This window comes from Sceloporus undulatus, chromosome 9, assembly GCF_019175285.1.
Source record: "Sceloporus undulatus isolate JIND9_A2432 ecotype Alabama chromosome 9, SceUnd_v1.1, whole genome shotgun sequence".
Lineage (NCBI taxonomy): Eukaryota > Metazoa > Chordata > Lepidosauria > Squamata > Phrynosomatidae > Sceloporus > Sceloporus undulatus.
Window position 1 is genome coordinate 19,503,622 of NC_056530.1, and position 13,593 is coordinate 19,517,214.

Sequence of the window (13,593 nt, forward strand, 5' to 3'; positions counted from 1 at the left end):
GCTTTGCTCAGGCTTTCTGGTTGAAATCCAGGGAGGAGAGAGCCAGGGAACTGCAAAATTTCCCACCATGTCTTGGTCCTAACTGCATTTACTCTTGAAGTTGCTGTTGTTGTTAAATATCTCCAATCAGCTGTGACTTATTGGATTGGAACTATATCATAGGAGTTTAGTCTGTAGAAAACAAAATAAAAATAAAGTACTTTCTGTAGAAAATCTCCCACCATTTTCTAGACCAAAAATGGTTGTTTTCTCTGTAGGAAATGTGTTGTTTTCTGTGCTTGCAAATGCCCTCCATTTCTAACAAACAGAGAAATGGTTATATTGTTGATTTCCAATAAGAATGTGAAATGCTATTTTAAAACTTCAGCATACTGGTCCAGTTTTAGCTACAGAGTGAAGACAATGTGCCGTCTGCCATATTTACTTTGCTGCAACTCCGGCAGTGTTTATTGGATCAGTTTGAAATGTGATACGTTTGGAGACCAATGATAATGCCTAAAAGCATGCGTCAGCAACTGGAAACAATGTGAACCAAATGGGTGTATCAGGAAAAATGAATACAAAATTGTCTACCTGAAAAAAAATTAGGTCCAAATTTGTGTGCAGGAAGAAAACAAAATCACAATACAAGGATGGAACAGGAATGACAGAGGAATTGGAGCTGGTGGAGCTATCATCCACGAGTCGAAAATACATTGATAATAAAAGAATGTCTTTGGTCCGAAACACACTGCAGAAATGATCCAATTTGAAACTGCTTTAACTGCCGTGGCTCAATGCTAATGAATTCTGGAGACTGTAGTTTTGTGAGACATTTAGTCTTCTCTATCAGATAGCTTGGTGCCACAACAAACTACAATTCCCAGGATCCTCTAGCACTGGGCCAGGGCAGTGAAAACGGTATCAAATTGGATTATTACTGCAGCCATTCCTCTCCATCAAAGACAAAATAAATCCCCCAGATACTGAATTTATTTTCTGTTTATTGGTTTTAAATCACGAAAGAAGCGAATGAGAATGCTCCCCTTTCAAAGGAAGGATGATGAGCCACTCCAGAGAAGCATGCATGAGAAATGACACCAGAACCTTCCTTCTTAGTGAGCTGATGCAAGTGTTTCATTCCAGGAGGCTCTTCATCAGTAGGAGCCCTGAGAGGCCAAGGAGGAGCGATGCTGTAGATATAGAGGATGCAGCAGATCCAGGCTTAGATGTAGTGGTGGTAGGACGAGGAGGAATACACGTAATTGTAGTAGTAATACAATACCCATCTCCAGCAGTTTTAATCATATAATTACACACCCTTGTTTGACCGCAGCTCTTTACTACACTATAGGTTGCCTGCTTCTCTTCACCTGAGGGAAGAAGAGATTGAGTTTTTAGGGGAGCAACTGACCTGCCAAAAGAAGTCTATCCGTCTGTCCACATCCCGCCTTTCAAATGACATAGCTGCATCTGCACTGCCAAAATAATGCAGTTTGACAGCGCTTTGCCTGCCATGGCTCTGTACTATGGAAACCTGGGTTTTGTAGTTTGTGGCGGCCCCAGACCTCTCTGGTCGAGAAGGTCTAATGCCTCACAAAATTACAGTTCCCAGGATTCCATAGCATTGTGCCATTGTAGTCAAAGCGGTATCAAACTGTCTGCAGTACTGATGCAGCCATATGTAAGTTGCCAGACTTTAGCATGGTATTGAAACATCATGAAGTGTTGTGGGGGATTATTGTGTGGTGGAAAACATGCATGCCTCACAACACACACACACACACACAGAAAGAGAGACACACAAAACAAAAAAGGAGAAAACAGTTTCCTTTGAAGGAAGCACAATTTAGCACAAAAATGCACACTTTGGAACGAGAGATGGAGAAGACTTGGAGGGGGGTTCTCTCCCAACAGCAGTTTTTCATCACTGTATGTAAGGATGAACATCCCTACCAGCCACCTCTGAGTAGGGAAAGAGACTGATGTCTCCATATACTATGGGCTAATGCAGAGTTTACGATCTCTTTTACGTACCTTTTATTATTTCGGTCAAAGTGATTACACAGTTGTTTTGGTCAGCCGTGCAAGTCACAGTATTTCCAGTACACATCTTGGCAGAAGCACTGCAAGACTCACATTCCAGACAAGTAACTAAAGGAGGAATGAGACAAGATTTGATATGATATGTAGGGAACCTTGTCAATAGTCTTACTGACATCTGCACCAACAGATATAAGATAAGATACACTACACCAACAGCACTCCCTTAATCTACTAATTTTGCAAGTCTATCAAAATGGCAATAAGATTAATCTGGCATTTATGACACATTTAGGATGACATACCAACCTGAGGAGGCAGCCTCATCTTGCCTAACGGTAAGGCTAAGCCTGGCCTAACCTTCCCCAGAATGAAGCATCTTGTTCTCTCTGTCATAAGTGATGCTAAGGGAGTCTAACTTTCATCTTGTTCAAAAACTGCGCTAGCCATAATCAAGTCCCTCAGTATGTGTGCATGCATATGCGTATCTGCCTATGAATGCGCAGGCATGTACTTATTTTACTAGTAAGCCTTTCTTACCTGTACTGAACAGCACAGAGAAGAAGAGGAATCCCAGGAGAGCTTGCATGATGAAGGAGTTGCTGCAGTGAGGCCAAGACTCTATGATAAAGCAATGTTTCTGATTTGAATAATCTACAAAAATTTAAATTAAAAGCATTAAATGTGCATTATATTACTATTAGGTTGTTCCTTATTGTTACTGAATAAAATTGCCATCCATTAACATGTGCCCCTTTCTTCCCTACACACTGCTGTTGCAAGAAAACAAGGCAGAGAAATTAAGGTGGCAGCAGCCATAATGTTGGTAATGATGAGTATCTGGATTCCTTGTGCCTCATCTCCTTTAAAAGGGGATGATCTCCTTTTTAAAGATCTCCTTCAGCAGGGGTTGAGATATAAGGCTAATGAGGGATGGATGCAAAAATCACTCATACGATTTTCTTTTTAAATAGATTTATTCAGTTTTCGTCGCCCAAAGATATAACTTGAGAGCAGCTTGCCGCTGGAAATCTCTTCATTCCTGAGATGATGATGATGTGTTCACCAAAAGCAAAAATTAAGACTGAGATCTTGCAACAAGGACTACAACATATAACTTTACAATGATGTAGCTATGTCCCTGACGTGATGCACAACACATGTAGTGTTGGGATTTGCCAACATCATACCAGCATATCTCCAAAGTGACGTGAAGCGTCTTTATTTTGGCCTGTCTGTTTGGGCCCTCAGTTAAATAATTAGTTAAGTGTAAAGTGATACTTTTAAGAAAAGACTAAATAATCCTTTGCTTTTTATAAAGTGCAGAATGAAAAAAAATGTATTCCAAGGGAATATGATTTTAAAAATGCATTTTGCAAGAACATCCATTTAATATATATACACACACACACACACATACACACACACATACTTGAAAACTGGAACGGAAATATACATGCAATTTTTGATTCCTAAATGTCAGCGGCAGGAATGGGATACACAGAACTCTTTGCAACAAGGCATACAAAAGTCTCACAGAGCTGAAAGAGTGTGATCCCTCCATATTAAAATACATCATTAAATGCAACATTTCAAATTGGATGATTTTGATTTAAGCGATTAATGCGTGCCGCAGTAAAAATAATTAGACATCCCAAATGTTAGAGCTGGACTCACCAGATGGTTTCTCAGGGCTTGATAGATGGAAGCAAGGTTACTGTAAGGAGTGACTGCTTTAACAACACTTATAAAAGAGAACAGGTTTCTTTGACAAACAGAAAATTGGCAGATAGTGCCATATATTTTATTACATCTATGTCACGCCTCTTAAGGTGCATTTTTTTTTTGTTTTCCTTTAAATACAGTGAATGTGGAAACGGATCGATTGGATGGTATATGAAACTATAAGAGGGTCTGAGAAAGCAAGTTATATCTATTACACGTGGACTATATTTCAGAGGAAGGAAGTGGCAAAGCACCTCTGAGTACTCTTTGCCTAAGAAAACCTTATGAAATGCATAGTAAAAAATTAACTTGTAGACACATATACACACACACACATTGGACCCTTATATCCCTTTCCACCAGGCCAATTGGCAATAGAAACCAATAGCCAATGAGAGATGTTAACTGTTATAGTTTCCTCTGAATAATCTTGAGAACTATAATTTTGGAGAAGGGCTAAAATAAATTTTGTTTAGGCCTATTCCCAAACCTGGTTTGCTAGAAACTTCAACCAATGTAGTCATCATTTGGTGCGTTATAGTTCCATGTCATCTAGGCAACCAAGATTGTGAAAACAAAACTGTTCTAGACATTTCAAGACACACTAAGAGCTATCATCCCCAGTGCTAATAGAATTGTATTGTATTCTGTAATTGTAATAGCATAGAATTGCATTTGGGGAGGTATAGTCCTTGTTATCCAATCTTCCCTCCAATCCCCAATAAGGCAGGAAGCATTTTTTTTCTTCATCTGCTATTCATTTATGTAAATTAAAGAGAACAAAGATAATGGCAAATCTATCCAGAGAGTCAGTCCAGAGAGGATTTCCAGTAAACAGCAAGACTTCTTTGGTGCTGAGCCAGTGGAAGAAGCTTATTAAAGGAGGATCTTCTTCAGTAGGAACCCAGAGAGAGCCAAAGGTAGGGAGGCAGTTGATGGAGGTGCCATGGAGCACTGAATGTTTTTAAGGGTTTTTCTCCCGTAGGGTATCCCTATGGTGATTCTCAAGAATTTGCAGATCTTCTTTGACATGCAGCCCTTTGAGATGGTGCTGACAGTGTCCTCGTCTGGATATGGAGAGACAAATTATACTCAATCAGCAGAGTTATGGATCAAAGCCACTGAAATGTAAACCAATTCAGCTCACTACTTTTGCTTCTACCTCTACATTCTCAAGGAGGCAAATTTTCAAAATTATTGGGGTTTTGTGGGTTTTTCGGGCTATGTGGCCATGTTCTAGAAGAGTTTATTCCTGACGTTTCGCCAGCATCTTCTGAAGATGCCCAGAGCCACAGACGCTGGCGAAACATCAGGAATGAACTCTTCTAGAACATGGCCACACAGCCCGAAAAACTCACAAAAAACTATGGATCCCGTCCATGAAAGCCTTCGACTTCACATTCAAAATTATTATTATTAAATTGAACCAAACTGGAGAAGACACAGCAGAATGAAGCTGCAATTTCTCCAGGCTCCTTGGGCATTTCCCCTGGCACTCTTTTGCTTTTTGCTCTTCAACCAAGAATAAACCATAGCGCCAGTCCACTGATCATAGAAGACTTGCTTTCCTACTAACACCATAAGGCAGCTATGTGATCACAGTTAGTTGGTCGGGAAGGAGGATGCTAATGGCAGGGCTATGACTTCTGTAGGTGAAGCCACACCAAGAAGGAGAAATAATGAATGGAAGCCCCTGCACCTTCGCCTGCCCTGCAGAGACACCAACCCATACTTCACACAATTGCCTATTCACACTACAGAATTATAGAAGCATTAATCCATTATACCTTCCATGGTCCCACCCTATGGAATGTGGAGATCTGCAGTTTTGTTGTTGCTTAGTTCCTTGAGGAGCCATGGCCATTTAGATCAGACAGTACTGGGCTTGTTAGGAGAAAAGAGCTTAACAGCTTTATGTGCTTTGTGTGAATATGAAGCCTATTTTGGACCAAGCCAAACTAGTTTGGGATCCCTCTCACTTACCTCTCCTGACATCAACCCACATAGTGCCACAAGCATTCTCCTTTGCAGCGCATTCTACTATCTTGCCAGTACAATTGTTACCAACAGCTTTACAGACCTCACACTTCAGTGAACTACCTGGGAAGGGAGAGAGAGAGAGAGAGAAAGAGAGAGAGAGAGAGAGAGAGAGAGAGTCATAAAAATGATTGAAAAATTTTACAGTGATTTAATGGGAAAAGATGCATTCTCTAATTAGCTGCAATGAAGCTAATATGTCCATGAATTCTGCATCCATGGATTTAAACATCCATGGCTTGAATACACACACACACACACACACACACACACACATGCACACGCACACACGCACGCGCGCGCACACACACACACACACACACACACTGAAACCAAACCTTGATCTTGCCAGTTTATTGTACTATGTCATTGCATATAGCAGGACTTGAGCATCCATTGATTCTGGTATTCATCGAAGTCCTAGAACCAAACCCCAGTGGGCACCAAGGGCCCATTGTAGATTAAAATGACATGAACAGGAGCAGACCCAGAAGAATGAAGTCACAGGTGCCCCTGAATTAGGGATGGAGTAAATCTGTTCACTGCTTTCTCCTATATTAAAGTTATTTTTTAAAAGAGAAAGAAACCCTTTCTCTCCAAATACAAAGTCATTATATGAAATAGCTGATTCACAAATGCTAAATTCAGTTCCAGAAAGAAGCGAAACCATACCCTTCTTCATGGGCCAAATTCAACAGGTACAGCTATTGGCACCGAGAGGATCATGTTTTATTGGCCTGGTTTATAACCATGGAAGACAAGGAGCATCTCAGATGGAACGGGTAACTGTGACACCCCTCTAGAAGCTGTGGTCTACCAGTGCATTCATTGATCACTCTTAAACACATGAATGAAGGACTCTTTTTCAATGTCCCTCAGACGGATCGTGTATAAGATGAGCTTTGATCGCTAGCAATTCCTTCCCTTCTTTAGGCATATCCTCTTCCTCATGTTTATGGGTATGTGCAGTGTGCAAGGACTCACCAGTAGTGAGAAGCATAGACCAGAAGAAAAGTCCCATGAGAGTCTCCATGCTGAAGGAGGTGTTCGGTGTGAGGGCTACTGCAAAAGGCCTCTCTCTCTTTCTCTGATGAAGCAGGGATGTAATTCTGGGGTGCAGTTCTCTGCAAGCGCATTTGGAGAACAAGCATGAGAGAAAGGAAGATATCATTTGCTTTGGTAAAAGCTAATTTTAGGATGCATTACTGAGATGATCCAAACTCTCACACCATCTTAAATTGGAAGTGGGAATGAGCCCAATGGATACTGTCTAGTAATAGCAATGGCCTTTAAATCTCTGCACTGCTGGAGGAGAAAGAAGAAGAGGAGGAGACGGAGACATCTGCACTCACACAGAACTCCTGGTTGGAGGAGGAAAAAATCTGACAAGAAGTGTAGCTACAAGGGGCCAGAATAAAGGCTTTGCCCTCCCCCTGATAAGAATTCAGCCCCCAATGATTTCATTCCTCATATTTCTAGCAGTGTAGAGATAATGGAAATTGTCCACACCTAGAACTCTTCCTATATGGTCTGTTTAAATTTCCTTGGTCACTCTGTTGGCCCCTTTTCTTTGGATACCTAAAGCATATTTGCAAGGAACATGGGAGAGTGACCTGAGAAATCTCCATGTCTACAGAACAGACAGTTTTCTCTTCCTTCCCCCCCTTTGAATATCAACCATCCTTTGCTTCACTGAGCCACATCATTTCAGTGGTTTGGTAAGTCTGAATTTCAGGCTTCTAGGAATAGATATTTTGGGCTGCTTTAATGATTGCAGTTTAATCAATCCCTGAGCTAATTTGACTCCTTCCCGAAACTTTGCTGCAAACATTCCACATGTGTTCAGTGAAACAGAGCCAGGCATTGAAATAAATGAGTGCAAACATCACTTTTATTCCATTAACCTGACAGCAAAAGATTTAAACAAAGAATATAAATATAATATAAAAATATATAAAAAATAATATACAGTGGTACCTCGGGATACGAAATACCCAGGTTACGAAATTTCCGGGATACGAAAAAATCCCATAGGAAATAATTGTTCCGGGTTACGAATGTTTTTTCGGGTTACGAAAAAAAATTTGGTGCTTTTCGGCGCTATTTCACACGGAATCGCGGCTTTTCCCCATTAGCGCCTATGGCATTTCGGCTTACGAAGGCTTTTCGGGTTACGAAAGCGGCCGCGGAACGAATTAATTTCGTAACCCGAGGAAGCACTGTAATAAAAATATTATATATATATATATATATATATATATATATGGATGCAGAGAATAGCAGGCTCATTCGATACAGTACCTGATCTTTTAAACTGGAGATGTCACACCATGAACGCTGGATCTCTGTCTCCATGAAAAACATGGGAAAATCTCTACTTTCATATCACAGACAATTGTCTATGTCAGCCTTCCCTTAGTATTTGGCTCTGAGAACCCCTTGGTACTAGGCATTTAGGAAGCAGACCATTCTGGAAAGCTGCTTGTCTATATGATAGTCCCTCAATGAGGAGGATTAAAGGGGGACTTGGCAAATGTCAGTAGGATATCAGTGGCTACTGTCATAAAGACCGTATGCAAATTTCAAGATAGTGAAGCACTGTGCCTCTCAGCATCTCCTGCTGACCAGCAGAAGAGGGCTATTCAATAAGTATCCAGTTGGCTACTAGCACAGATTGTTGAACAATATATAGCTTTGCTATGTGGCAGTCCTATGCATCAAGTTGAACAAGGATTTCAAGGGGATTCTAGCTATGGAAACTGGATGACAACTAAGATCCAGTCACTTGACCTCGCTACCAGTGTGGTCTGTGACACTTAGGTGACACTTAGGGGCATTAGGTGAAATCTTGCATTGAGAGACATAAGGTTCCACTGTGGCAGAACTACAGTTTGTCTCCCCTCCTTCAAGACCCAGCTTCCTCCTGTAGGAAGGGTCTTCCCATGGCTAGGTAGTGGCCTGTGGAGATTGGGGGCAACTCAGAAAAGCAGGCTATGTGACCATGTGGCAATGACATTGTCTTCCAGGACCTCCAGAGGACCCCTTGGAAGTCCCAATGGATGCTTTCATCCTTGTGCATCTGACTATAGTCACAGAGCACACAGCCTCCCAGTGGTTCTCCACCAGCCACTACATGGACACATCTGGGGAAAGAAGCATGACAAATAGGATTTTCAGGAGGGCTGGTCTTTGCAAAAGGGAAACTGGTTACTCTCGCTTCCTCATTGACAAAGAAAAAGACATACTCTTCCTTCCCCAAATACCTGAAGGTACCAGATCCTGTCTGATGTTGGAATCTAAGAGGGTCAGCATTGCTTAGTACCTGGATGGGAGACCACCAATGAATAACAAGTGTTTCAGTATATCTAGGTTAAGCAAACTCTATGGAATTAATGGGATCACCGTTATCTTTGGTTCCTTGTGGAAGGGGGTGATGGTGGGAAAATTGGATATATGAGGGGGGTTATTTAGTTATTTGTTTTATACAAAGGGATTATTTATTTAGTTTTCAACACACACACAAACATTTTTCTTCTCAGGATAATTCCTCTTGAACACTTGGGGACATTTGAATAAAGATAAAATACAGTGGAGGAATGGCCACTTTCTTCCATAGCGGTAAGAAAAGCACCATAATTATCCATCCTCTCATGTAAGATTGACATACATATTTAGCTTATCCCTGGTCCTTTGCTTACTGCAATCTTTGGATATTGAGCTATGCAATGGACAAGGCAATTTGCAGTGCACAGTGATGAGTATCTGTGGAGGTGTTTGGCAAACAGACATGTAAAGAACCTCAGGTGGGATTTTAAAAGGCCACAACTTTTATAGCTATGGAAGTCTTGGCTTTCATGAGAGCAGGGCCAGAGACTGGATGACCAGCCTACTAGCTGATGATCTTCAGAAACCCATCGCTCATAGTGGGAACAACATGACATAAATGTGGGATGCCATATGGGTAAAAAGTGCTGTATGGATGCTCCATCACCTGAGAATGAGGCTGTCACCAGTCCCTGAGCTGGATGTTGTGTCTCATGTTGCCTTTATTCCCAAAATCTCATAATGGGTGGAGGGGCTAACTGGCATGTCAGGCACATAGTTCTTCCCCAAACTGGTTATAATCTCCATGAAAAATGGTGAAAGTATAAGGGAAATCACATAAACTGCAGAAGGGAGTGTGTGAAGAAGACTGGAGCTAGACAGAGGCTGGGATGAGACAGTCTATGGTTTTATGTTCCCCAGATGGATCTGAGAGACATCTGCAGGTCTGCTTGAAAGAGCTTGGCACCGATTATTAAGTTTGCATTATTGTCCTGTTTTATTGTCACATTTTATTATTAGGTTTTCTTCAAGGATGTTCAGGTTCCATGGAATAAAATGTTACATTGCAGTCCTCGCGCATTGCTTTATGAATCTTGTCAGTTGCATGAGTGGAAGATAGCCATTCCTCACTCCATTCTCCCACCTTCAAGCCAATTTAATTTAATTTCTTCTGAAATCTATTTTTATTTTGTATTATTTAAAAAAAGAGATAACAGCAAGACTGTCTGGGGGGCTGCTCAACCTCAGCATGGTTTGTGTAGAAGAGAGCAGTGGGACTCCTTAGGCACTGAGTCATTAGAAGAGGATCATCACAGTAGGATCTTCATCATCAGGAGCCCTGAGAAAGCCAGGAGCATGGAAGCATGTGATGGAGGTGACAGTGAACATTTAACATACTTAACAATGGTATTATTTAGTGGCTTGTTGACAAGTTCTTGTATGAGTTTGCAGGAAGACACTGTAATACAAGTTTTTAGAGTGGCGTTGTGAGTGTCCTCACCTAGATGAAGAAGGGAAAAAAAGATAAGCCATGATCAGAGCCCCAGATCGCAGATGTTAGGATCAAAACAAAATTTCAACCAATCCATTTTTGACATACCCTATTCACCCCAAAGCAGCTAAGACATCACTCAGAGTGGTCCGAGTCACCGCAGACTCAGCAGAATGAAGCCAACAGTGTCCCCTTGTTATTCTGGGTACGCTTGTGTGCCCCTTTTCAATCAAATGTGAAACCTGAAGGCTGTGTGTCCCCTCCCGTAGCAGTGTAGATAGCAATACTATGTAGATTCACTGTGGTGTGTGTGAGAGGAGATGAGTGAGTGACTGAGTGGCAAGCGTTGATGCAACTGACCCTAAATCCATGATTACTCCCTCACTGCAGAGACATTCATAAGTATTTCAGAACACAGCTTGTTGTTGAGCATCTACGCCAATGGGATTATGAGGCAGGAAACACAGCAGCTCCACAAATTTGCAGATGACACCAAATTAGGAGGAGTAGCTAACACCCCAGAGGACAGGATCAAAATTCAAAATGACCTGAATAAACTGGAAAGCTGGGCCCAAGCTAACAAAATGATATTCAACACAGAAAAATGTAAGGTACTGCACTTAAAGCAGAAAAATGAAATGCATAGATATAGGATGGGGGACACCTGGTTTAGGGAGACTACATGTGAAAGGGATCTGGGAGTCCAAGTAGACCACAAATTGAACATGAGCCAACAGTGTGATGCAGCAGCTAAAAAGGCCAATGCGATTTTAGGCTGCATTAATAGAATTATAGTGTCTAGATCAAGGGAAGTAATAGTGCCACTATATTCTGCTTTGGTCAGGCCCCACCTGGAATACTGTGTCTAGTTCTGGGCACCACAATTAAAAAAGGGCATTGAGAAACTGGAGCCATGTGTCCAAAGGAAGGCGACTAAAATGGTGAAGGGTCTGGAAACCAAGTCCTATGAGGAATGACTTAGGGAGCTGGGGATGTTTAGCCTGGAGAAGAGAAGGTTAAGAGGTGATATGATAGCCCTGTTTAAATATTTGAAAGGATGTCATATTGAGGAGGGAACAAGCTTGTTTTCTGCTGCTCCAGAGAACAGGCCATGGAGCAATGGATGCAAACTACAGAAAAAGAGATTCCACCTCAACATTAGGAGGAACTTCCTGACAGTAAGGGCTATTTGATAGTGGAACAAACTCCCTTGGATGTAGTGGAGTCTCCATCCTTAGAGGTCTTTAAAAAGAGGCTGGATGGCCATCTGTCGGGTATGCTTTGATTGAGAGTTCCTGCATGGCAAGGGGTTGGACTGGATGGCCCTTGCGGTCTCTTCCAACTCTACAATTCTATGATTCTATGATTTTCTAATCTTGCTCCCTTCTTGCTACTTGAGTAGGAGCAGAATTGACTTCCCACTAGTTTTATGAAGAGAGTCCTGGCTCTTGCCCCTGAAATGTTAGTTCAGGACCTTGGTAGCAGAGATATGAATGTTGGTTAAATGAGGCTGTAATGATCTCCTTGCAGTCAAAGCAAACTATGCTGTGCTATTCAGTAGAAGAAAAGTAGAAAAAGGTTTATATACACTAAATATAGAGCATCTCCACTATGCTGGACCAGCTCAACCCAGATTGTAATCTTTCTCAGTCACCCACCTTCTGTGAACTGAAGCCGGATATGGCCACAGGCATTTTCTCTTCTACTACAGGTCATATTCATGCCATAACAGTTTTCGCTATTAGTAAAGCACATTTCGCAAACCAAGAAATTACCTGGAAGAAAGAAAAGAAATATTTGTAAAGATCGTTGTCCAGAAGGGGACAAATTCCACATGAACTCATCTGTACTGTGGAAATGATGCAATTTGACACCACTTCAACTCCCATGGCTCCATCCTACAGAATCTTGGGATTTGTAGTTTTGTGAAGCACCAGCACTCTTTTGGTAGAGAAGGCTAAAGACCTTGTAAAACCACAAATCCAAGGGTTCCATAGGCTGGGGCTACAACTCTTAAAGTGGTGTCAAACTGCATTATTATTTTTTCCTGTGTAGATGTGTAGGGTAATTTAAGTTCCTCAAGGCTTCAGCTTTTGGTAAGGAAACTAAAATATTGAAATATTACATCAAAAATGTCAAAGCCAAGCCTGTTAGGGTCTAGCTTTAAAACAGCTTTAAAACAGCAGAGTAGCACAAATGTGTTCTTGTCTAACTATGGCGCGTGACAGACCGCCTAAAAGCAGCGATCTGCCGGCGGTGCCAGTTGCTGCGTCCGGGAACCGCAGTGGCCAAACCGCGCAATTCCTGGGTGCAGACGAAAAGAAGCACCAAAATGGTGCTCCTTTTTGCGCCCAAGAAGTGGCGCCGCGAGGCGCTAGTCATGCACTCGTGGCATCACTTCCGCCGTGCGACATCCGGACGCTATGTGTCTGCAACATCAACATGGCGGCCCCGTGTGGAACGGGTGCCGCCATTTTGTGCACACTCCGTGAGTACTAGGGTTAGGGGCGTCAGGAAGTGACGCCCCTTCCTAACCCTAATATGCGCAGAGCGCGTATTTTATGTCCGTCCGGAACGGGCCATTGCTTCCCTAAGAACTGAGACTTGCTCAAAAACAACACAAGTAGCTTGAAGTTCAAACAAAAGTTTACTAATGGCTTTGAACTATATATACATAAAAGCTATATCCTAATCTAGCTAGTGAATAGTTCAGGTAAAAAGAAATCTTTATCTCGTCATCTTTCCAAGGAAAGTTGAGAGAGGAGGAAGATTGAAAACCAAACAGCTCAGGAGAAAATCTTTGAGAGAGAATGTCTGTTAGTCATAAAGGGAGAGTGACTTAAGCACATAGTTTGAATGAGAGAGAGAGAGTAGTTTGCATGCAGAAAATCCCTATCTATCTAAAGAGGGGGAAAGAGAATGCAAAAATCTTCCAACAAGATGCAGCCTAAGTCTGAGATGATTTTTGATTCCTTCCAGTTCTATACCTGCTT

The 13,593-nt window shown here is 41.8% G+C and overlaps 2 protein-coding genes across 4 annotated transcripts; both read right to left on the reverse strand.

The window, feature by feature from the left end:
• Positions 1-992: 992 nt before the first annotated feature.
• Positions 993-4,350, reverse strand: LOC121915281 (phospholipase A2 inhibitor NAI-like). Of its 3 annotated transcripts, none has more exons than XR_006100681.1 (4): positions 3,700-4,350; positions 2,563-2,643; positions 2,017-2,133; positions 993-1,352 (listed from the first exon to the last, which is right to left on the reverse strand). XR_006100681.1 is itself a non-coding variant. In XM_042439352.1 (4 exons), exons 1-4 carry the CDS (start codon positions 4,272-4,274, stop codon positions 1,117-1,119), a joined length of 504 nt encoding a protein of 167 aa, XP_042295286.1. In that variant the 5' UTR covers positions 4,275-4,350; the 3' UTR covers positions 993-1,116. The 3 variants fall into 3 exon arrangements, 1 of the variants encoding a protein (XP_042295286.1); XR_006100680.1 differs by having other exon boundaries at positions 2,563-2,676; XM_042439352.1 differs by having other exon boundaries at positions 2,563-2,676; positions 4,238-4,350.
• A 244-nt stretch (positions 4,351-4,594) lies between these two features.
• On the reverse strand, positions 4,595-6,882 carry LOC121915283 (phospholipase A2 inhibitor PIP-like). The gene is made up of 3 exons (XM_042439353.1): positions 6,769-6,882; positions 5,731-5,847; positions 4,595-4,814 (listed from the first exon to the last, which is right to left on the reverse strand). Exons 1-3 carry the CDS (start codon positions 6,815-6,817, stop codon positions 4,624-4,626), a joined length of 357 nt encoding a protein of 118 aa, XP_042295287.1. The 5' UTR covers positions 6,818-6,882; the 3' UTR covers positions 4,595-4,623.
• Between the last annotated feature and the right edge of the window lie 6,711 nt (positions 6,883-13,593).